The 23,216-nt window shown below is 38.3% G+C and overlaps 1 protein-coding gene across 2 annotated transcripts; it reads right to left on the bottom strand.

The window, feature by feature from the left end:
* Nucleotides 1–1,653: 1,653 nt before the first annotated feature.
* Nucleotides 1,654–23,137, bottom strand: PSMG2 (proteasome assembly chaperone 2). 2 transcript variants are annotated; one of them, XM_080821229.1, is made up of 7 exons: nt 22,971–23,137; nt 18,890–19,061; nt 15,309–15,367; nt 11,546–11,664; nt 10,522–10,695; nt 2,803–2,923; nt 1,654–1,967 (listed from the first exon to the last, which is right to left on the bottom strand). In XM_080821229.1, the coding sequence occupies exons 1-7, from the start codon at nt 23,025–23,027 to the stop codon at nt 1,875–1,877; spliced, it is 795 nt and encodes a 264-aa protein (XP_080677355.1). In that variant the 5' UTR covers nt 23,028–23,137; the 3' UTR covers nt 1,654–1,874. The 2 variants fall into 2 exon arrangements, with proteins under 2 accessions (XP_080677355.1, XP_080677354.1); XM_080821228.1 differs by lacking the exons at nt 1,654–1,967; nt 2,803–2,923 and adding an exon at nt 9,118–9,432.
* Nucleotides 23,138–23,216: the final 79 nt, after the last annotated feature.

Genomic DNA, 23,216 nt, shown 5'->3' with positions numbered 1-23,216 from the left:
CCAGGGGTCAGGCACTTAACCGAGCAACCCTGGTACCCCACAAAAACTCTATTCTTTTACAATCTCCCCACCCACTACCACTTTTTGATTCACAAGTTATGCCTTTAGATATTATCTATTAATATAGTTTTATAGTAATTTTTAATGCTTGTCTTCTAATGCCTATAGCAGAAGTAAAAGTACTTATCATACCACCATTACACTGATAAAGGACCCTGCATTTGCCTATTTACTTTTACCACAGAGTTTTAGACTTTTGTATGCTTTCATATTGCTAACATCTTTTTTCAATGGGTGGGACTCCCTCTAGCATTTCTTATAAGGCACATCCAGTGATGATGAACTCCTTCAGCTTTTGTTAATCTGGAAAAGTCTCTCTTCATTTATTTATTTATTTATTTTCTCTCTTCATTTATGAAGAATACTTTTGCTGGATAGTATTCTTGATTGGCCAGTTTTTTGTTTCAGCATTTTGAATATAATTTTCTACTTCCTTCTGGGGTCTGAGCTTTCTGAGATATCCACTAATTATCTTGTGGAGGCTCACTTGAATATGATAAGTCATTTTTCCTGTTGCTTTTCAAGATTCTCTGTCCTCTATTTTTGAGGTTTTTTGTTTTTGTTTTGTTTGTTTACTATAGTCTTGGGTGTGGGGCTGTTTGGGTTCATTGTTTGGAATCCTTTGAGCGTCTCAAAATTTGGATGCCCATTTCCTTCCTCAGATTAAGGAAATTTTCAGCCCTTCTTCAAATATGTTTTGTCTCATTCTCACTCTTTTCTCCTTCTGGGACTCTCATAATGCATATATTGGTCCACTTTGTGCTATTTTATAGGTTCCTTAGGCTTGCTCCATGTTCCTTCATTATTTTTTCTTTTTATTCCTTTGACAATTTCAATGATCAGAATTGCTGATTCTTTCTTCTGCTCCATCAAATCTGCTGTTGAACCCCTCTAGTAAAATTTTTAGAATTCTATATGGTTCTGTTTTAGTGTCTCTTCATTGATACTCTCATTTTGTTCACTCACTGTTGTCTTGATCATTGTGCTTCCTTAAGAAATTTTCAACTGTCATATAATTAATAGATCTCCATTTCCTTGGTATTGGTTTCTAGAGATTTTATTTTAGCCCAGTGGATTATCTGAAGCCATTCATCAAGATACTCAAGACCAGGGGCACTTGGGTGGCCCAGTTGGTTAAACTGCCAGCTCTTGATTTTGGCTCAGGTCATGATCTCATGATATTGGGATTAAGCCCTGCATCAGGCTCCACACTGAGAAGGGAGTCTGCTTGGGGATTCTCTCTTTCCCTCACCTTTTGTCCCTCCCCTCACACACACACTCTCTCTCTCTAAAAATTTTAAACAAGTAAATCTTTAAAAAAAAAAAAAAAAGATTCTCAACAAGACCTAATGCATTTGGGATATTGTCTCATCTGAAACAAATTTCAGTAGAACCACTACTGGGATTTCTTTAGAACAGCTACAACAGATACAGAGAATTATTAAGTATTCTTCTATTTTTGGACTTCTGACTACCAGAACTGCAGTATAATAAACTGTGTTGTTCTAAATCACTAAGTTTGTGGTAATTTATTAAAGCAGAAACAGAAAACTAATATAAAAGTCTGAGTTTAAAAAAAAAAAAGACGTATTTCAGACAAATTACTTAGGAAATATTTTATTGTACAAAATTTACATTTGCTGTATATAGTGAAAAGCATGGCAAAACAACTTTTTGTTAATCCATTTTCTTTGAGTTTTTTTGTGAAAAGATTTATTTTCTAATACAGTCTTACATAATGTAACTTTCTATATAGTTAATAGTTGTGTTGGTAATAAGTATCTTGGCATGTAAGGTATAAAACTGAAAAAAGGTCAAAAAAGTGCGGGGGGAAGACCACTGCCAAAGAGTAATCTCCACGAACTCGGCATTTTCCACCGCAAGGCAGATGCTGTGGGGTCATCACACTGTAAATGAAGAACAAAATACTTTGATCCTTCAATTTTACCACCAAATTCCCTTTTAGCAGTTAAGTAGCATAAAACTCTCCCTTCTCTAGTTTTTTTTTTTAGTTTTTATTCTTTTTGGTTTTGGCATTTTTAGCTGAGTTTTACTGTAAGGAAAAACAAAGCAATATATTTCTATTTTTTTATGTTAACTGAAGATAAATTTCCTTAAGTTCCAAATCATAAAGATATGCCAGAAAGGCTATGGAGTCCATCAAGTAAAATCATATTTGAAAGGAATAGGGGTTGAATAATAATAAAAAAAAATCAGTGCTCTGTGATTTATATCAATTTGTTCCTAGCAAAAGCACGAATAAAAAAGTATCTATCATATCATTATGGTACTTCTATTATGCCTAAAAGCTAACTGATTTCCCTGGGTGTAATGCTTTTACATCATAATATAGAACAGTATTTTAATTATAATGCATATTCAATAGTTATAGTATTGCTCACATAAACAGGTTTCACTTTCCTTAAAAAAAAAAAAAAGTCCTGAATTCTAAAGACATTTGTTTATTCTTCTAAGAATGTGCCTGGTATAATTAATGTAACATGAACAATTAATACAATAAAGTACTTACGGTTTTCCTTTCTGGAAAATCAGTGTTAATGAAACTGTAGACAACTGGTTGGTTAAATGCGTTCTTCTCTTTTCAAAAGTTCAACTAAACTAAATTTTATATAAAGATGTATCTATACTTAACAAATTCTCACTTATTTGGTCTACTTATATAGAATAAAAATTTTATAAATATATAGAGAAATCAGAAGCTTAAGGTGTAGTAAAACTTACACATGGTTTGAGTATCTGAAGCCATTCGTTAAGATACTCAACAAGACCTAATGCATCTGGGATATTGTCTCCTTCTGAAACAAATTTCAGCAGAATGACCATTGCGATTTCTTTAGAACAGCTGCAACAAATACAGAGGATAATTAAGTATTCTTCTATGGATACAAGATGCTGATTCTATCTGCGTCTATTTTTATAGGCAAGGAGAAGATTTTTGGAAGACTTCTAATAAGGTCACTTATTTATTCCCCTTTGCTCCAGATATATGCTATTTGTGGGACAGGACTAGAAGCCATTTAATGCCCACATTGGGCATATGCAAGCTTGTGTCTCACACAAGGCTGCATGAAAAATCATCCCCACCGAAATATGTTCTACTTCCTAAATCTGCTGTAGAAGATAGTGATTTTCAGAAGCACCACTGCAGGGAGATTGAAAGAATAACACCCTTGTTACTAATAACCTAAAGCAGTGAGAGAAAACTGTGGAACTGAATAAAGGGAAAAAATTAACTATTACTTTTTAAAAAAAAAACATATTTATTTATTTGAGAGAGAGAAAGAGATAGCAAGAGGGAATATGAGGGGTGGTGCAGGAGAGGGAGGAGGCCCCCCACTGATCAGGGAGCCCAAGACGGGGCTAGATCCCAGGACCCCAGGATCAAGACCTGAGCTGAAGGCAGATGCTTAACCAACAGAGCCACCCAGGTGCCCCTTTACTATTACTTCTTACAGATTCCATCTACTGAGTGATTATTAAGTGCTAAGCACTAACTGCACATTTTATAGTTCTATCCCTACAACAATTCTTGAGGAAGTTATAATTATCTCCATTTTATAACTGAATCAGTTTGGGATAATGGGAACATGGACAGAATGCCTGGATTCAAATTCTAGCTCTGTCACTTACCAGACGTGTTGGACAAGTTACTTAATCAGAGCTTCAGTGTGTATCATTTGTAAAAGAGGGAACACAACAGAACTTCCCTCACAGGTTGTTGTGAGGTATAAAGGAGGCAGTAGAGGCAGTGCCCAATACATAGTCAGTACCATGTATGTGCTAGCTATTATAATGAAGTAACTGAAGTTTAAAGGGTCTGAAATGTAGTTAACATACTCAAAGTTCTGTATCTATGCAGTGGCAGAGGTGGGACTTGAACCCAGGTTTTTCGGAAGGTCTTTTGGTCTCTTAACTGTAGCTATAGATGCCTTAAGCTAGTGATGAGATGGAGATAAGTAAATGCAAAAAGTTTCCTGTTTGCCAACAAAAGCAAAAATTATTTCTAATACTCTAAAACCAAGGACTATGAGGAAAATGTGTTCTCACTGACAGCTACAGAGATAAAGGTGAGTTGGATTTCTAAGCAGGGGATTTCAGATGTGGAGAAGACTCTGAGAGGTAGGTTCAGAAGTTTCAGATGTACCCGGAGAGCCTACCACAGCATCTCAGTCTCTAAATATCAGAAATTGGCCAGGGTGCTTTGGTGGCTCACTCGGTTAAGTGTCCAACTCTTGATTTCAGTCCAGGTCAGGATCTCAGGGTCGTGAGATTAAGCTTCACACCGGACTCCACACTGAGGGTGGAGTCTGGTTGGGATTCTCTCTCTCCCTTTTCCTCTGCCCCTCACCCCCGCTTGCATGCTCCCTCCCCCTCTAAAATAAATAAATATAGGAAATTGGAAGTTGTTAGCACTAGTTACATCATCTCACTTTGTAATCCTCAAATACCTTAGGGGCTCTTGAGCTTTGTATGGTAGCACTGTGAGCCATGATGACTCAGAAGATTCTAGTTCCTAAACATTCATGCTATGGTAGCCTTAGAAATGGCTCCTGCATAGAGAGAGGCTAGCTTCCCTGGCTGTGCCTTCATTTTCAAGCCTCTAGGTTAAAAAATGCAGGGGTATGTCTTGAATGTACAATGCTTCCATACTAGTTTGTAACAAGAAGAGTAGCATGAGAGTTTTAATACCATCCTCCGGTGCTCTCTGTAAAAATGGAAAGTGGAGAGTGGCTAATTTTATTATTCTCTGTGACATTAAAATCTAGCACATGAAATACATCCACTATCAAATTATAAATGTACTTTGATTCCAATTAAATATGAGAGATTTCAGGTCAGCCACACCACTGCTACCACCTATCATTAGGGTAACTAATATTATCTTTTCCAGAGATCAGAATATATATTTATTCTCTTAATGGGAAGGCAAATATATATGTTACAAATAATTTATCAAAAATAGTTTTCTCAATTTCAAAAATTCTTTATTGCAGTGAATGTATAATTGCACTGAACATTAAACATGGGTTTGATTATAAATGAGAGATTTGCATTAGAAAATTAAAACTGATTTTGTGAGAAACATTTTTAAATGGGATGAGCTCAAGTTTAAGTTACTTATCTTGCAGGTACACCCATTCAATTCAAGTATATTTTTTTTATTTTTTTTATTGATTTTATTTATTTATTTGACAGACAGAGATCACAAGTAGACAGAGAGGCAGGCAGAGAGTGAGAGAGAGGAGGAAGCAGGCTCCCTGCCGAGCAGAGAGCCGGATGCGGGACTCGATCCCAGGACCCTGGGATCATGACCCGAGCCGAAAGCAGAGGCTTTAACCCACTGAGCCACCCAGGTTCCCTCAATTCAAGTATATTTTAAAGGAGTTGGGAATAGAACAAGTGAAAAATTAGTAGTGGTAGTTACTTTTGGGTGATAGAGCTATGTATCATAAATATTATTTCTTTGGACTATTCTACATTTTCCAAATGTTCTATGATGAGTATGTCTAACTTCTTTTTTTTTTTAAAGATTTTATTTATTTGACAGAGAGAAATCAGAGCTAGGCAGAGAGGCAGAGAGAGGGGGGGGGAAGCAGGCTCCCGCCGAGCAGAGAGCCTGATGCGGGGCTCGATCCCAGGACCCTGAGATCATGACCTGAGCCGAAGGCAGAGGCTTAAACCACTGAGCCACCCAGGCGCCCCAGTATGTCCAACTTTTATAATATTTTGCTATCATCACTAACTTTGTGAGCAAGTTTACACCTACCCAGAAGTTATTCTTTGGTCTCATGGAGTTTTACCCTAGACATGTGGCTCAGAGTTCTGACAAAGACTCAGGGAGACCCCTAAAGCTCTTCTTGAATAGCCCTTCTCTGGTTCTCTGCCTCGTTCATTCTAGGTGTCCCAGCATTCCCCAATCATGATATCTGTCTTCTCAACTCAGCAAGACCACTCTGCTCAGGTTCCCTCCCTTTCTTTGTGTTGTAGTCCACAAAGTATCTGCAAGGAGAAAGCAGGGGCGACTGTAGGACTTATTTGCCTTCTCTCAGGGATCACAACTGTGTGCTGTTTGCTATCCAATGTCTGAAAAAGTTGTTTCATTAATTTTGTCCAATTTCTAGTTGTTGATGGCAAGATGGCAAATCTGATACCATTACTTTTGCAAAGCAAAAGCCGACTGATTTGTAAAGAACTAACAAGTCAGTGTGAAGGAGCAGAGAGTTGTGGGAATACAAAGAGAGTAGTAAATTCCTTGTGCAGAAGGGAGAAGCAAGGGAGGACACAAGGAGGGCTCTGTGAGGTGACTCTTGGAAACGGGGTTAGTTTTTGCAAGGTAGATAAGAGAGAAAAGTACACCGGACAAGGGAAGGAAGAATGAGACAGCTTTTAGGAAACTGACTGCTAGTCATTTAGCTGGTGTCCAGGGCACCAAGGAATGAGCCAGGCAAGGAAATCCTGCAGGGCCTTGTATGGGCAGTATGAACCAGATTCTGCACACAGCAAGTAAAACTGCTGATGCACTTTACTTAGGGGATGTTGTGATCAGTCTTGAATTTTAATTCTAACAACACTCAAGATGGAACAGAGTGAGTGAGGAGGAAGCAGGGGGAATCGCTCAAAAGATCTTGATAGCAGCTGCTACAGACCAAACCCATGTCCCTCCAAAACTGAACCCCTAACCCCCAATGCGACTATATCTGGAGAAAGGATCTGTGCAGGTAATTAGGATTAAACAAGTCATAAGGTGAAGGCCCTAATCTGACAGTACTGTGGCCTTATAAGGAGGGAAGAAATAAGAGGTCTCTCTCTGCCATGTGAAGATATGGCCAGAAGGTAGCCCTCTGCAAGCCAGGAAGAGGGCCCTTACCAGAATCCAACCGTGCTGGCTCCCCGATCTCAGACTTCTAGCCTCCAGAACTGTGAGCAAATAAAACTTCCGTTGTTTAACTAAACCCGCTGACGGTATTTTGTTATGGCAGTCCAGTCAGACTAACAGCAGTCTAGGCTACTATGTGATGTGGCCTGAATGAAGCAAGAGGAGGACTGAAAGCTAGCTGGTGGTCTGTAGGGCAGGTGCAGAGGATGGTTAGGTAGCCAGGGCTTCCACCAAAAGAATACTTGAAGTGATATTTTATATTACGCAGAATAAGCTAGATAGGAAAAGAAGTAAAAACAGAAATGACAGACTAGGAAAAAGAAAAAGAAAAATGGGAAGAAATGATGGTTTTAATAGGAATAGAGTAGGTTTTCAGGGAAAAAGAGAAAGCTGAAATGGTACACAAGTATGGCCAGAGACAGACAAAACAAGCTGTACCGGGAAAACAAGCTGAAATGCCTGTATCCTTTCTGAGAAGTCTTAAATGTTTTGGAAAGGAGCCGTGGCAAAAGTAATTACAAATAACAAGGAACAGGATCACCTTTTAGACAAAGAATAAAGCTCACTGTGATCCTGAACCATGAATGCTAGGCTCTAGAATGAAGTGGTTAGAAGTGCAGGCTCTGGGGCCAGATGTCTAGGTTTGAATCCTGGCTCTGCCACAGATTACCCACATGGCTTTTAGCATGTGGGTTTTAGCAGTTATTTCATCTTGTTGCTCTTCAGTTTTCTTATTCATAACATGTAGTTAACAGCAATACATACCTATGAGCTTATTAGGAGAATTAAGTAATTTAATACACATAAAGTGCACAGAACAGTGCCAGGCCCTTAATTAGTTATTACCATGACTACTACTTATGTTACTATTATGACTTCTTCGGGTCATGCAGAAGTCACAATGTAGATTTTAGGACAAGCAAACCAGTCGTTCTATTTGGCAAGGCTAAGTTTACACTCCAGATATGTATTATGTTAAGTAAGGAGGCAGATTTATTGGTTGACTTTGAGCAATGATAGCGGGGACATATTTAAATTTCTTCTAGGTTAGCTCTCTAAAGCTACCTCTAAAGCTTCTCTAAAGCCACCACTGATGGCACAAGAAGATGCTCCTCATTCATCTCTCCTCATGGGAGAGCAAGGAGTAGACTATATGAGCTTGAGAAGCAGCAGAGACCACCCTCTAAATGCTGTCCTCCCCCTCTTCTTAACTGTTGGCTCTGCCATCCATGAACCCACCAGGCACATCAACTCCCAGCAAGGAAGAGTCAGAGGGAGTTGAAGCATACAGCATGGCCTTCTGGTTAGCCCCAAACTTAGCCTCGGGTCGTATGAGACAGAAAGCTAAGGGCAGGCAAAAATGGGGACAGTGTAAGTGTCTACAAATCTGATGGTGGCCTAGGCCAGCATGCAAGTCATATAAATCAATTTATGAAAAGGGGCTAAAAGAAAAAAAAGATCTCTTTCTAATTTCCACCTTTACTTCCACTTGCGTTCTAGAAGTTCATGATTCCCAAAGACTAACCAAGAGTGACTGTAGAATATTTAAAAGAAAAATGCACAAAAATAACTATAAATCTGTTATTGGGCACATAATATATAAAGACGTGATTTGTGACAACAGTATCACAATGGGTTGGGGGAGGCAGTGTGTATGGGAGTAGTTTTTGTGTGCTGTTGAAGTTAAATTGGTATCAACTCAAATTAGACTGTTACAACTTTAGAATGTTATATGCATTCACCATGGAAACCACAAAGCAAGTATCCATAGAATATACACAAAAGAAAATGTGAAGAGACTCAAAAGAGGTCACTATAAAAAATCAACTAAGCACAAAAGAAGGCTGTAAAGCAGCAAATGAAGAACAAAAAAAGCTATAAGATATATAGAAAACAAACAGCAAAATGACAAGTCCTTCATCACTAATTACCTTTAATGCAAATTGGATTAAATTCTCTAATCAAAAGACAGATTGGCAGAATGGATTAAAAAACATGATCCAACTATGTACTGTCTACAAGAGACTTACTTTGAATATAAGGACACACACAGTTTGAAAGTAAAGAGATGGAAAAAGATATTCCATATAAATAGTAACCAAGAGAGCAGCATGGCTATACAAGTATCAAAAAAAATAGACTTCAAGTCAAGAACTGTTATGAAAGACCAAGAAGGCCATTTTTATTGATAAAAGAGCCAATTCATCAAGAAGACATAATATAAAGACATATTCACAAAATAGGAGCCCCCAAATTATGAAGCAAACACTGAGAGAACTGAAGGGAGAACTACATACAGTGCTACAGTAATGACTGGAGACTTCAACAGCCTACATGCAGACTGAAAAGGAAAGAGAAGACTTACACAACACTGTGTAAGACCTAACAGATACATACAGAATACTCTACTCAACAAAAGCAGTGCACATGGAACGTTCTTCAGGACAGACCTTTGGTAGGGCACAAAAGAACACCTGATAAATGAAAAAGATTAAAATCACACAAAATGTCTTTTTTGATCATAACAGGATGATCTTAGAATCAATAACAGAAGAAAAACTGGAAAATTCACAAGTATGTGGAAATTAACACAATTTCAAACAACTAATTGGTCAAAGAAGAAATCACAAGGTAAATTAGAAAATTTAGGGGTGAATGAAAATGAAAACAACATGCTGAACTTAAGAGATGCAGTTAAGGCAGTTTAAGAGGGAAAGTAAGAGCTGCAAATGCACATTTTAAAAAAGAAGAAATTTCACAGATTAATAACCCAAGTTTACACTTAGGATCTACAAAAATAAAAGCAAACTAAATCTGGAGTTAGCAGAAGAAAGGAAATAATGAAGATTAGAGTGGAGATAAATAAAATAGAGAACAGAAAAATAAGAGAAAAATCAATAAAACCAAAAGTTGGTTATTTGAAAAGATCAAGAAAATTGAGAAGAAAAAAAGACTCAAATTACTAAAATCAGAAATGAAGGTGAGGACCTTAGTATGGATTTTGAACTAAATAGGAGTTGTTATTGGATAAATGTAGATGCTTTGTTTAGAACAATGACAAAGATCTGAAAGCAGATAGTTGGTGATTGGTATACAACACTGTGAATTCATTAATGGCAATTAACTGTACACTTAAAAACAGTTACATTAATGTTTTAATGTTTCATATATTTTACCATAATTAAAAAAAGATTGATTATAGAGGTTGCAGAGAGTAAGTTGCAGGATCCTTAACATGCTGCACATTATAAAACATTAAATTTGGTATTTTAGGAACCAATTTTCCTAAGACTAAATTTCAATCTTTCCCCTGAATGTAAGAGTACCTATTTTATAAATGTATTTTCAAAGTTCCAATAAGAATCCAATACACTCTCCCACTTATCTTAATTTCACTTTTTATTTTTATTTTTTTTAAGTAGGCTCCATGCCCAATGTGGGTATTTAAACTCATTACCCTGAGATCAAGAGTCACATGCTCTTCTGACTGAGCCAGTCAGGTACCTCTCTTACTTTTATTTTTAAATAAGGTGGGGAACAAATGAACAAACAAACAAACTCACCCTTCATCATAGAGTGTTTTTGTGATACCTCCTCCAGGAATACGAATACAAAACTCAGAATCATCTATTTCAGGAATGCATGGGCTTTTTTCCATTTCTTCCCAATTAAGGCTCATTATTTTAGTTTGAACACTTTTTTGCACACAAGGTGTAAGTAGGTACCTGAAGGGAGTACTAGAAGCAATCATATAATTAACTTTCTAAAAACCCACAAAATATATGAACATTAAGGCAAGTTTTTTAAGCAAATGTTTGTTCTCTCTATATTCTGTCGCTAAAGCAAAGCACAAGTTTCAGCAGTCTACAGAAGAATAACATGTAAAAATATTGCTCTGGCTTGCTATTTGCATACTTAGGAGAGAGTATAAAGACACAGGCCAATTTTAACTAAGGCAAGGCCATCATGAAGATAACCTATTTCCCACAGCTCTGCTCCCTTCTGGCCATGAAGCTTTTTGTGAGATTCTTAGACGTGTTATATCTATCATGAGATTACTAAAAATTAGCTCCAATTTTGAAAGGTTAGTCTTGGCTAATGTTTCCTTCATCATGATTTTTTGGTGCATAAATGAAAATGAAATAAATCTATTTCTTGGATGTTTTGCCTTCTATTTAGGAGTTCAGTCTGACATGCCTGGAAGTTAAAGGCAACTGGATTTCTGTGATGGCAAAATAAATAGAAATGTGAATCCAGCCTTCCAAAAAATTATCATCCAGTAAATCTTAGGTACCCTTTCTCTTTTTTTCTTCATCAGCTGAGCTCTGTGATGTCGCCACACACAATACCAAACAATCGAAGCACAGTTCCAGAACCATATCTATCTTTACACCAAAGCCTTCCTTGGGTCCCAACCACAGGACTACCTAACCATACTCTCTCCTGTCTCTTGACTTTCTTCTATTCAAATTCCAGAGAGGGGAGGTAAAGATATACATGGCTTTTAAAACTTATTTTAGCTTTTCAAGAGACACCATAATAATACTGTGTATAACGTAACAAAATTTTTCAAAGGCAAAAACATACCTGCGAAGCTGTAGATCATTCCGGTGATATGAATGACTGCTTGAAAGAACAATGACTTTGGCACAGTTACTACTTTTCACCCAGGAAAGTAGTTTTTCACAGAATGGTTTTGATTTATACTTCATATACCATTGAAAGAATAAAAAGAAAGTCTAAAAGTTAGATCTTAGCATATAATAAGAGTATCCTTTAAAATATTTTATCAACCTTATGTGATGATAAATAATTCATATATATAAAATTGTAATTATTTTTAGATCACTTACTGTCCTTAAAGTGAAGATGAGGGATGCAGAGCAATGAATTTTTTATTGTATCTTTACAATTAAATAAATCGTGAGGAATCTAGATTTCAAAAAAATTCTATTCTGACTGGTAAAGGAAAATTTCTCAGTTCTCTACTTGAGTAATAATTACTTAAAAACTATCACATGGACATCTATGAGATGTTGTTTCTTAACGGAACGTAACTAGAAAATAATCAGGTGAACCTAGGATGCTGAATATCTGGCACTGATCCTCAAAGGAGTCAATATTATGAAGAACAGAAAAAGGAGGCCACTTCTACATCAACGGCTACCAACTAAAAAGACATTACAGCCGAATGTAACATGTGAAACTTGATTGGATCCAGAATTGAAGAATATTTTAGGGACAACTTGGGAAATTTGACTATGTCTTATGATACTACTGAATAATTCATTAAATGCTGATTTTCTTAGATAATGCTGCTGTGATTGTGAAAGAGAATGTCCTTATTCTTTTTTTTTTTTTTTTAAGATTTTATTTATTTGACAGAGAGAGATCACAAGTAAGCAGAGAGGCAAGCAGAGAGAGGAGGGAAGCAGGCTCCCTGCTAAGCAGACAGCCCGATGTGGGGCTCAATCCCAGGACCCTGAGACCACGACCTGAGCTGAAGGCAGAGGCTTAACCCGATGAGACAATCAGGCACCCGAGAATGTCCTTATTCTTGAAAGACGCATGCTGAAGTATTTATGGGTAAAATATGATGACATCAGTAGCCTACTTTTGGATTCTTTGGCAGAAGGAAACTGTGTGCATGCACATGGAAAGAGAGTAGAAAAAGCAGGTGTGGCAAGATGTTAACAGCTGGTTAATCTGGAAAGAGGGTTATGAAATTTTGGGGAGAAAAACTCACTTTATGGAAACTCTTCACAGACTGTTAATAAAATATCGACAGAATTTAAAATGCAGATAAGAAATAGCTAGCTTTTAAAATAGGAAGGTGGTACAGTATGATTAAGAGAAGCAGGCTTTGGAGTTGAGCTGCCTGGTCTAGAGTGCTGGCTTTACCTCCTACACAGACCATGTGTCTCAGGGAAAATGCTTAAACTTCCTATGTTTCAGTGTTTTCCTCATTTATAAAATGAGGATGTTAGTACCTACCTTCATCATGTATGTGTGTGTGTGTGTGTGTGTGTATGACATATATACGTATGTATATATATACACACATGCATATATACACATGTATATTTATATATGTATACATTTATGTTCATATGCGTGTGTATATATATTACTTATAGCTATATTGGTGCAAAAAAATCCATGTTCAATAAATATTTGGTATTTTGAAATCACTATTTCCACCTACCAAAAATTTCACTTAGAAATTTTTGTCTAGGGCGCCTGGGTGGCTCAGTTGGTTGAGCGACTGCCTTCAGCTCAGGTCATGATCCCGGACTTCCAGGATCGAGTCCCGCATCGGGCTCCCAGCTCCTTGGGGAGTCTGCTTCTCCCTCTGACCTTCTCCTCTCTCATGCTCTCTCTCATTCATTCTCTCTCAAATAAATAAATAAAATCTTAAAAAAAAAAAAAAAAAGAAAATTTTGTCTATCTTAATTGTTTGTCTATCCTAATTCCTTTTTTTTTTTTTTTTTTTTAAAGATTTTATTTATTTATTTGACAGACAGATCACAAGTAGGCAGAGAGGCAGGCAGAGAGAGAAGGGAGGACGCAGGCTCCCTGCTGAGCAGAGAGCCCGATGCGGGGCTCGATCCCAGGACGCTGGGATCCTGACCTGAGCCGAAGGCAGCGGCTTTAACCCACTGAGCCACCCAGGCGCCCCTATCCTAATTCCTTTTTTTCCCCATCTTAATTCTTGAACTTACCCAAGTATTGAGAACAGAAAAAGCCACATGCATGGCATAATATAGAAATAATAGCAACTCTCACTGCAAAATTTTGAGTATGTTATTAACCAAAAAAAGTAAAGAGTGATTCTAATGTAAATATTAAAATAATCATAGCATTATTCACAGTCATCTCAAACTGGAAAAAATCTAATGTTCCATTAATAGTAGAATGGATAAATCATGGTTTATTTATACAACAGAATCCCACAGAAATGAGAATGAACTACCTCTCCTTAGAAAAACATGGATAGACCTCACGAATAGAATGTTGAGTAAAGGAAGCCAGACATAAAGTACATACCATAAGATTCCATTTACAAAATAATATAATAACTAGGATGGGGCATGGGGGAGAGCCTCTGGAATGCTGACATATTTCTGACCTCCCAAAAGATGGTATTTAATCCACTTAACCAATATTGACAAAGTGCTTCTCTACATGCTAGGCACTATTCTAGAAGCTGGGGATATAAGAGTGAATGACACATGTCACTTTGCTCAGAATACTCACTTTATACTAGTTGTAAATGATAAATATATGATATGCCAAGTAGTGAGGAGCTGTGAAGAAAACCACCCCAGGATAAGACAACAGAAAGGGTGGTCAGGGAAGGCATTTCTGATGAGGTAACATTTAAGCAAGGACTGAAGGAAGTGAGCCATTTAGGTATCTAGGGGAAAAGTATTCCAGGCAGGGAAAACAATGTAAAGACTCTGGGACAGGAGTGAGCTTAATCTGTCTGAACAACAGAGAGGCTAGTATGGCTAAAGCAGGGTGAGTGAAAGAGGGAAACAGGCAATGAGCTCTAAGTTAGATCAGGTTGAGCAGCTGTCCAGGAGAACGCTCTGTAATAACGGAAGAACTCTTTATGGCAGCTGCTTGCCACACGTTACTATGGAAACTTCAAATGTGACTAGTGTAAAGGAGAAACTAATTTTTAATTTTATTTACTTTTAGCTTATGAATCAAAATTTAAATAGCTACATGTGGCTAGTGGATACCACACCAGGACAGAGGTAGAACCAGGATAAGCCAAGGTAAGGGCTGTGAGTTCACTGGGAGTCAAACAGGAAGCCACCAGAGGGTTTGAAGAGAGAAGTGATGTGTTTGATTAAGGTTTAAAGGATCATTGGTGGTGCTATTTACAAACAGAATATTAGGTATTTGTGGGAATGGGTAGACAAGAACAAAATCAGGAGTGTGAGAGAAGGCAGTGGTTTGAGCAATAGTGGTAGCAGTGGAAGAGGAAAGAAGATTCAGAATTTATTCTGACACATACGTACTTTAAAGGTATATGCCACTGGTTGAAATGCAACACAAATGGAGTAAACTGAAAATATTCCTATGCTTAAATGTTTTCACCGATGCTACCTGAAGAGAATACGTAAGACCTACCCTGTATGTTCCAAGTCCTTTCAATATAATCATAAAACAATGGTAACACCTCTGAAATTTTGTACGATTCTCTACAGAACCACACTTTTCTTAATTGTACATACAGTAAAAAGAGCATAACTGAGTTTTGAATCTTCATTCTCAATAATACTTAGTATTTTCTCATTATATTTTACTTTGATCACCTTAAAATGACAAATATACTAACCTTAATAAAAATGGATCTTAACTGAAGAGCCACCAGCTTCTTCGAAGGCAATGCATATACTACAAAGACAAAAAAATGAAATAAGATACTTAAAATGATGGAGTCATACAAGTAAAATTACTAACATAAAAACTAAAATTGAACTGTAAGAACTTTTATACCTAACATTTTCAATAATTAAATATAAAACATATGAACTATATCATTCAGTTAAAATAAAACATTTTAATAGTACCTTAAAATGCATCTGTGACCTTTATTCTATGGAACAGATTCATTTCTGTCGAGTTAATGGTTTATGTATTTTATTTTTATTTTTTTAGAGGTTGGGGCCACAGAGAGAGAACAAATCTTGAGCAAGCTCCATGCCCAGTACAGAATCCAGTGTGGGGCTTGATCTCACAACCCTGAGATCACGATCTGAGCTGAAATCAAGAGTTGGACGTTTAATGGACTGAGCCACACAGGCGTGCCTGACAAGATAACTTTAAGAAAATATCAAAAATTATTCTTCTTCTCTGACTGCAAAACCAGAGAAGTATTCCTCTGGAAACTTCTGGCATTATGACAAATAAAATCATTCTTAAGAATGTTTTTAGTTTCCGATATTCTCCCCTCTTCTGTTAGAGAACAGCAAAACTCACTGGGATTAAGAGAAAAATAAAATGCAGGAGAATGTTAGCCATATGATAAAATCTCTGAAATAGGCACATTTGTGTTCTTTAGGAGTTTCTGAAAGAGAACATGCAAAATACATGTAAAATTTTCTGTGAGTCAATGTGTGTGCTCTTCTTCCGGGAAAAGGATCCATAACCTTCAGCACATTCTACAAAGGGCTTACTTTGCTGATGTTTAACATATCCCTGCCTAAGAACAAGAAGCTCTGAGATGAACCAAGGACGAAATATGGAGTCTCTTGGAGGCATGATTAGGCCCCTGTGCTGAAGAGTAAGCTCTTAGTTACAGTAAATAACCCAGACTTCAGCAAATCCTTTGGTAGTTCATGTCCTTCCAGTTATAGGTCTTTTGGGGAGTATCTTGTTGGACCTGTATGGTGTGACTAGGTGCTATGGTGTATCAGCAAGTCTAGTGACTACCAGTTATGTTCAGGACAAAGGAGGCAAGAGAAGAAAGTTTGGAACTAGGGAAAAGAGTACAAATTTAGGGGAAAGGGACTAAGATGTGGGCCATTCAGGCCTGTAATCTATCTCTGACATACATATCCACTGCAATTCAAGTAGGAAGAGATGTATCTGTAGGGAATGGGCAAAATGTTAAGATACACCATCTCCTATAATATCAACACTCATGTTCTCCATCAGTGCATCATGCATATCTTTTTGTTAAGATCCTGCTTCCCATTACTTTGCTGAAGTGATAAAATATGAAATCAACATCACCTTTCATGTATTCTGGTGCAAAATATTTAGCTTTTATCTAATGAAGCCTTTAGACCTAAGTACTGTTACAGAAAATACAGAGACTAGAGGAACAGATAATGCAGGTACAAGTCAAATGACAAGTCAAAGGACAAATAATCAAATGTAGCAAGTGAGATGTCCTATAAGACAATGGGTCCAGTTTTTTCCTCAATAAGTCAGTTTCATGAAGAAGGGGAAAAGAAAAGAAGAGACTGCTCTAGAGTAAAAGAAATTTCAGAGGCACAATAATCAGATGACTACTATGGGTCTTTGCTTAGACAAACTAACTTTAAAGGACATTTTGGGGGGCACCTGGGTGGATAAGTGGGTTAAAGCCTCTGCCTTCAGCTCAGGTCATGATCTCAGGGTCCTGGGATCGAGCCCCACATCAGGCTCTCTGCTGAGCAGGGAGCCTGCTTCCTGCCTGCCTCTCTGCCTACTTGTGATCTCTCTCTCTGCCAAATAAGAAAATAAAATATTTTTTTAAAAAAAGGACATTTTGGGGTACACTGGAACAATGGGAATATGATAGTGTATATGAAGACACTAAGAAATTGCTAATTTTGTTAAAAGTGATGGTATTTTAGCTATACAAGAAAATGTTCTTAAAAGACGCATACCTGCATATCTGAAGATAGAATGTCATGATATTTATAGTTTATTTTAAAATACCTCATCTTAATAATCAATAAAGTGGATTAAAGGACTTTACCCAACTGACTTGCTGCAAGTTTATGTCAGAGAAAACCCAGTGGGTGTTCTACTAGAGTGAAAGTGTATTAGCAGAGTGGTGTGGTGCTTAAGGGGGCCAGAGCCTTGCTTAGAAGCTCAGTTATACCAATTATTAATCATGCAACCTTAACTTCTCTGTGCAATGGTTTCCTCATCAATAAAACTACCCAAAGAGTATCTGTGAGGATTAAATGAATTAATATATTTAAACACACAGTGTTCAGCTCATAGGAAATACTCAATAAAATGACAGTTGTTATCATTAGTGGAAGTATATAAATTCTAGTTCTACCATTTACACTCCTTTATCCTTTAAGGCAGTAACTGAAATTCAGTCTTGTGTTAACAGAGCCATCTTTCCTGCAGGAATTTTAATATTAAGGACTTCTTTTTTTAAAATAGTTTATTTATTTGTGTGAGAGAGAGAGGACACAAGCAGGGAAAGCAGCAGGCAGAGGGAGAAGTAGGCTCCCTGCTGAGCAGGGTGCCCAACATGGGACTCAATCCCAGGACCCTGAGATCATAACCTGAGCTGAAGGCAGCCACTTAACTGACTGAGCCACCCAGGTGCCCCTTAGGGTTATTTTTTGTAAGTTTATTTCCTTATTGCAAGCTAATAGCACCATTAATAAGATGGACCAAAAAAAAAAAAAAAAAAAAAAAAGAAGGTTCTTCATTTGTCTTTTAGCCCATCAATGGTCTTTCATACTACTCTAGCACCTGTGGCTTTCACCTTAAAATTGTAAACAGAAAACTGAGCAGCCAAAAGAGCAGCTTGCCGTCAAAGCAAGTGGATACTCCTGTGCTTCATGATGAATGGCTTTCCCCTCCTAGCTAAGAGTAGTACCACATTACAAACACAGTGGTCAGTGCAATGTCAACTGTGTTGCCCAATTAATCAAGCTTGATAGTCCAATGAGGAACTGTGTGATTTATGGCATAGGAAAAGCCTACACCTACTAGTAGTATTAGGCAACTCAATCTCTCTGAGCCTGATTGATATTACATTATTATGGATTCTGTAATAATATGAAAGGATGACTACGAGGCTAAAGTAAGGTAGCACATGTTAAACATATAAACTGAACCTGGTGGAATTCTTTTCCCCTTTCCTTGGTATTAGTGGTGCTTATACTTGCCAGAAAGACAGAAATTAAAACTGAGGATAAAAGAAGGAAAAAAAAATGCCAAAAAAAACCCCAACAACAACCTCAAATTCTAGTTAAAGAAGTACGGTCATCATAGGAGTTGCCATTTCGAAAAGGCTAAGAATCAGATGTGAGAGAACAGGATGTGACCAGGTCATAAATTCTGCACAAAGCCGGCACTGAGTACACGTTTGCTATAAAACAGTATCTGTAGAATCTATCTCTAATTTAAAACCACTCTCCCTTAGAACAGAATAAAACAGGCTTCAGTCTTACATACTTTCAGCATTTATACTGAGTTCTGTTGAATTTTCTTCTGCAGTTGCATATGGATTGTTTCCAACCATCGGCACAAGACAATCGGTATAGAAGTAACCGATCTTACACATATTTAGTGTAGAAATAATCAAATCCATTGCAAGCTGGCCAACATTTCCAACAGATACTGCTGGCTGAAATAATAAAAACACAAAAATGTTCATTAAGTCATCAAATTACCAGCATTTTTAAAAGTTTACACAGAAGACACTAATCACAGGACTACCTTTCGATGGTTATGCTCAGGTCATCGTAGCCGTGTAGAGACTCATTAGCTGCCACTGAGGTGTCAGCGGAGCTTCCTTTACTTTTGAGACTACTGATCTAACATTTGTGGAACACTTTACATGTCTATCATTGCTCTAGGCACTAGGAACGCAGTAAAACAAACTGACAAAAGTTCCTGCCCTCGTAGAGCTTCCATTCAAGTGACGGAGTGGTTTAATGTAATAAAATAGTGAAATACAGGCAGGCTTCACTTTATTGAACTTCACAGATAATGTGTTTTTTACAAATTGAAGGTTTGTGGCAACCCTGGTTCAAGGAAGTCTATTAGCACCATTTTCCCAACAGCATTTGCTCACTTTGTGTCTGTTACATTTTGGTAAATCTCTCAACACTTCAAACTTTTTCACTATTATATTTGTTATTATTTGATCTGCAATCATTGACTGTGACTCACTGAAAGCTCACATGATGGTCAGCATTCTGCAGCAATAAAGTATCTTAAAATTAAGGAATGCACATTGTCTTTTTAGGCAGAATACTATTGCAAGCTTAAAAGACTACAGTATAAAGATAATTTTCATATGTACTGGGAAACCAAAAAATTCATTAGACTTGCTTTATTGCGGTATTCCACTGTACTGCTGTGGTTTGAAACCAAACCCCCAATATCTCTGAGGTATGTCTCTATACAGTGGTAACAGCTATGGAGAAAAAGTAAGTGAGAGTGTCTGTATGTATGTGGTTGGTTGCAATTTTAAATAGGGTGATCAAGAAAATAATTACTTTAGCTGACCAGTTAATTATGGACCTGAAAGACGTAAGGAAGACAGCCACACAGAGACCAGGGAAAAGAACACGTCAAGCAGTGGGAAGGCAAGTGTAAAGTCCTCTTGGGTCATCCTTCCGTCTGCTTTGTTAGTGCCTAAAGGTTGGAGTCAGCTTCTTTTCACATTAAACACACATGCATATTTATCCTCATGACTTCAAAGAGTCCAACTGTCAAATCTCTATCTATAGCCCAAAATATTTATCCAAACTTCAGATCCTAATGGGTATTTTCACATGGTTATCTCATAGGCAATGCATATTCAACATGTACAAAACTAAACTTCTGCCTAAACTTGTCCTCACATTTTGTATTTTTGAAAAGAGCAACAATTACTCATTTAATTACCTAACTCAAGAAACTTTTTCCTTTTCTCTTACCAACCACATCTAATACTCATCTGATTTTCATTGATTCTATTTCCAAAGTATCTCTTAAATGTAGCTCTTCTTTTGCATTCTTCTATCAATTGCTTTTTTTCCCCTCTATCTCATTTTTCTGGTCCCTCAGGGTGGTCTCCCACTTCTCACTGTTCTCATCTATTAATCTCCTGGTTTTCTCTTGTAACTCCCTTTCCTCTTCTCAAGGATTTTGCTACTTTAGTTAGACCCTCACTCTCCTGTATCATCCACCTTTTCCTCACTATTGGATTCTTCCCATCAGCATATACACATGTTGTAATCTTTCCTTCTAAAATACCCTCCCTTGATCCCACATATTCCCCTAGCCACCACCTCACCTCTTGGTGTCTATTCAAACTCAAAATTCCTCAGCTGTCCACTAAAACATAAGCAGGAACTTTCTTTCTAAGATTTTATTTATTTATCTGAAAGAGACTGAGTAAGAGAGAGCGAGAGCACGAGAGAAGAGAAGGTCAGAGGGAGAAGCAGACTCTCTGCAGAGCTGGGAGCCCGATGTAGGACTCAATCCCAGGACTCTGGGATCATGACCTGAGCTGAAGGCAGCTGCTTAACCAACTGAGCCACCCAGGCATCTGGGAACTTTATTTCTGAAATGATCAACAAATATGTACATATACAAGTCTCCATCACTTCTTCCACTTACTCAAATCACTCCAATATGGCTTCTCTCCCTTCACCACTCTACTGGTAACTGTCAAGGTTACCAACAATAATCCTTGGACATTACTTTCCCTATGAATCTTACTCTTCATTTTCTTCTACCAGGTATCTTACTAGCAGTCTCTGCAGAAGTCTGGACTCAAGGTCCACTGATATGGTTGTAGCCTATGAACAAGCAAGACCCTGAATTCCTCACCTGAGAGAACGAGCCTAAGACCCCATCCAGGTTGTATCAGTTCTCAGAGCATGCCCACACCCCCTTCCAGTTGTCCTAAGATAACTTCCTGACATCAGGGACTCAATTTTGCCTCACTCTGATGTCAAGTCTCAACCCCAAAGTAAATGTGGGAATATATGGTACACATATGTTTCATCTCCTGCAAGGATACCTTTCCCTTTTGTGATTAATAAATATTTTTCAGGGAGATACTTTGAAATTACATAAAATTTCCCTCTTCAGTACATTATCATACACTAATTTTAACATTCATTCATATTTCTTGTATGCACCATTAAGGTGAAAATTGCCCAAAATTACCATCACTTAAAAAACTGAGATATAGGGGTGCCTGGGTGGTTCAGTGGGTTAAGCCTCTGCCTTCGGCTCAGGTCATGATCTCAGGGTCCTGGGATCGAGCCCCACATCAGGCTCTCTGCTCAGCGGGGAGCCTACCTCTCTGCCTACTTGTGGTCTCTGTCTGTCAAATAAACAAAATCTTAAAAAAAAAAACACAAACTGAGATATGACTGACATTACATTTTGTCAGTCTTAGGTATACAACACCATTTGATATATGTATATATTGTGAACAGATTACCACAATAAGTTTACTTAACATTATTCAACCAGTTACAAATTTTTCTTGTAGTGAGAACTTTTAAGGTCTACTCTGTTAGCAAGTTTCAAATACACACAATATATATTGTTTATTATAGACACCACGGCCTACAATACATACCCAAGACTTATTTATAACTGGGGATTTGTACCTTTTCCGTGTCTTTATTTCATTTCAAGCGGCCCTCATCCTCACCCGCCTCTGGCAACCATCAATTTGTTCCCTGTGTCAATGAGGTTCCCCCTCTCGCCCCGCCCCCGGATTCCACACAAAAAGCTTTTAACAGGTCCTTGTGTCCCTTCCCCTCCCAATAAGTCCTAGGGTTCTTCTGTACCCTTTTCAAAGTATTATCCTAGCATTTATTGCCCTTACTGGCTTACCTGCGTTTCCAACTAGACTGCACACCTCCTGAGGACAAGGACCTAGTCTTATTTAATATTTTTACATTACACAATCTTTATTGAAACAGTGACTGAATATGGACAATTTTAGGAGCAGTAAAACCGTTATGTTATCTACTGACGAAGATAACTTTTATCACCTTACCTGTAGTTTCCTAGTTAATGAGCAAGTGTTGCGAGCTTACGACTGGCTCTGCTACTACCTATGCACAACGTTACCTGGAACAACCAAACACTTTACGTTTTTTTTTTTTTTTTTTTAAGATTTTATTTATTTATTTGACAGACAGATCACAAGTAGGCAGAGAGGCAGGCAGAGGAGAAGGGAGGAAGCAGGCTCCCCGCTGAGCAGAGAGCCCGATGCGGGGCTCGATCCCAGGACGCTGGGATCATGACCTGAGCCGAAGGCAGCGGCTTTAACCCACTGAGCCACCCAGGCAGTCAACGAAGACTACAAGCCCTAGTCTCAGAAACGTCTGGTGATAGCGCCGCATCCAGCGACCACCCGTCTTCGGTGCAGGCTGAAAACCTGAGACAGAAGCAAGGACGGCCCTCTGCCCCAGGGCCGGTGAAACACCTTGACTCGCGGTGGCGGGGCACCCCAGAAACCTCCCGAGAGGAAGCGCCCCAAGCCCGGCACGCGGTGTTCGCGAAAACGGGGACTCACCATTAGGAAGGTGTAGCCCGCGAGGTCGGGGACCGATTCTCCGCAGGGAACGAACATGGTCGCACAGATGTGGGAGAACCAGGTGAGCTCTGCGCTGGCAGAAACGAAGGCCCCGCAAAGGCGAAACCGCGAACGCCGCGCCGCGCGGGTGCTTCGGAGTCCCCAGAGCCCCTAGCGACGGGGGCGGGGCGGGGCGGGGCGGGGCGGGGTCCGTCGAGGCGCTCGGCGTGGGGTCCTAAAGGGTCC

The sequence above is a fragment of the Martes martes genome (assembly GCF_963455335.1).
Source record: "Martes martes genome assembly, chromosome: 13".
Taxonomy (NCBI): domain Eukaryota; kingdom Metazoa; phylum Chordata; class Mammalia; order Carnivora; family Mustelidae; genus Martes; species Martes martes.
Note: the sequence above shows the minus strand (reverse complement) of the source record. Positions and strands in the feature narration are given on the sequence as shown.

What these genes read in the sequence shown, in the direction of transcription:
- PSMG2 (XM_080821228.1), bottom strand. Translation starts at nt 23,027, where the DNA reads ATGTTCGTTCCCTGCGGAGAATCGGTCCCCGACCTCGCGGGCTACACC. An exon ending in TAAGATCCATTTTTATTAAG is followed by an intron (nt 11,665 to 15,308) that starts GTTAGTATATTT and finishes TGGTATATGAAG; the next exon opens with TATAAATCAAAACCATTCTG. An exon ending in AAAACACTCTATGATGAAGG is followed by an intron (nt 9,433 to 10,521) that starts GTGAGTTTGTTT and finishes TTCATTTATCAG; the next exon opens with GTGTTCTTTTGTGCCCTACC.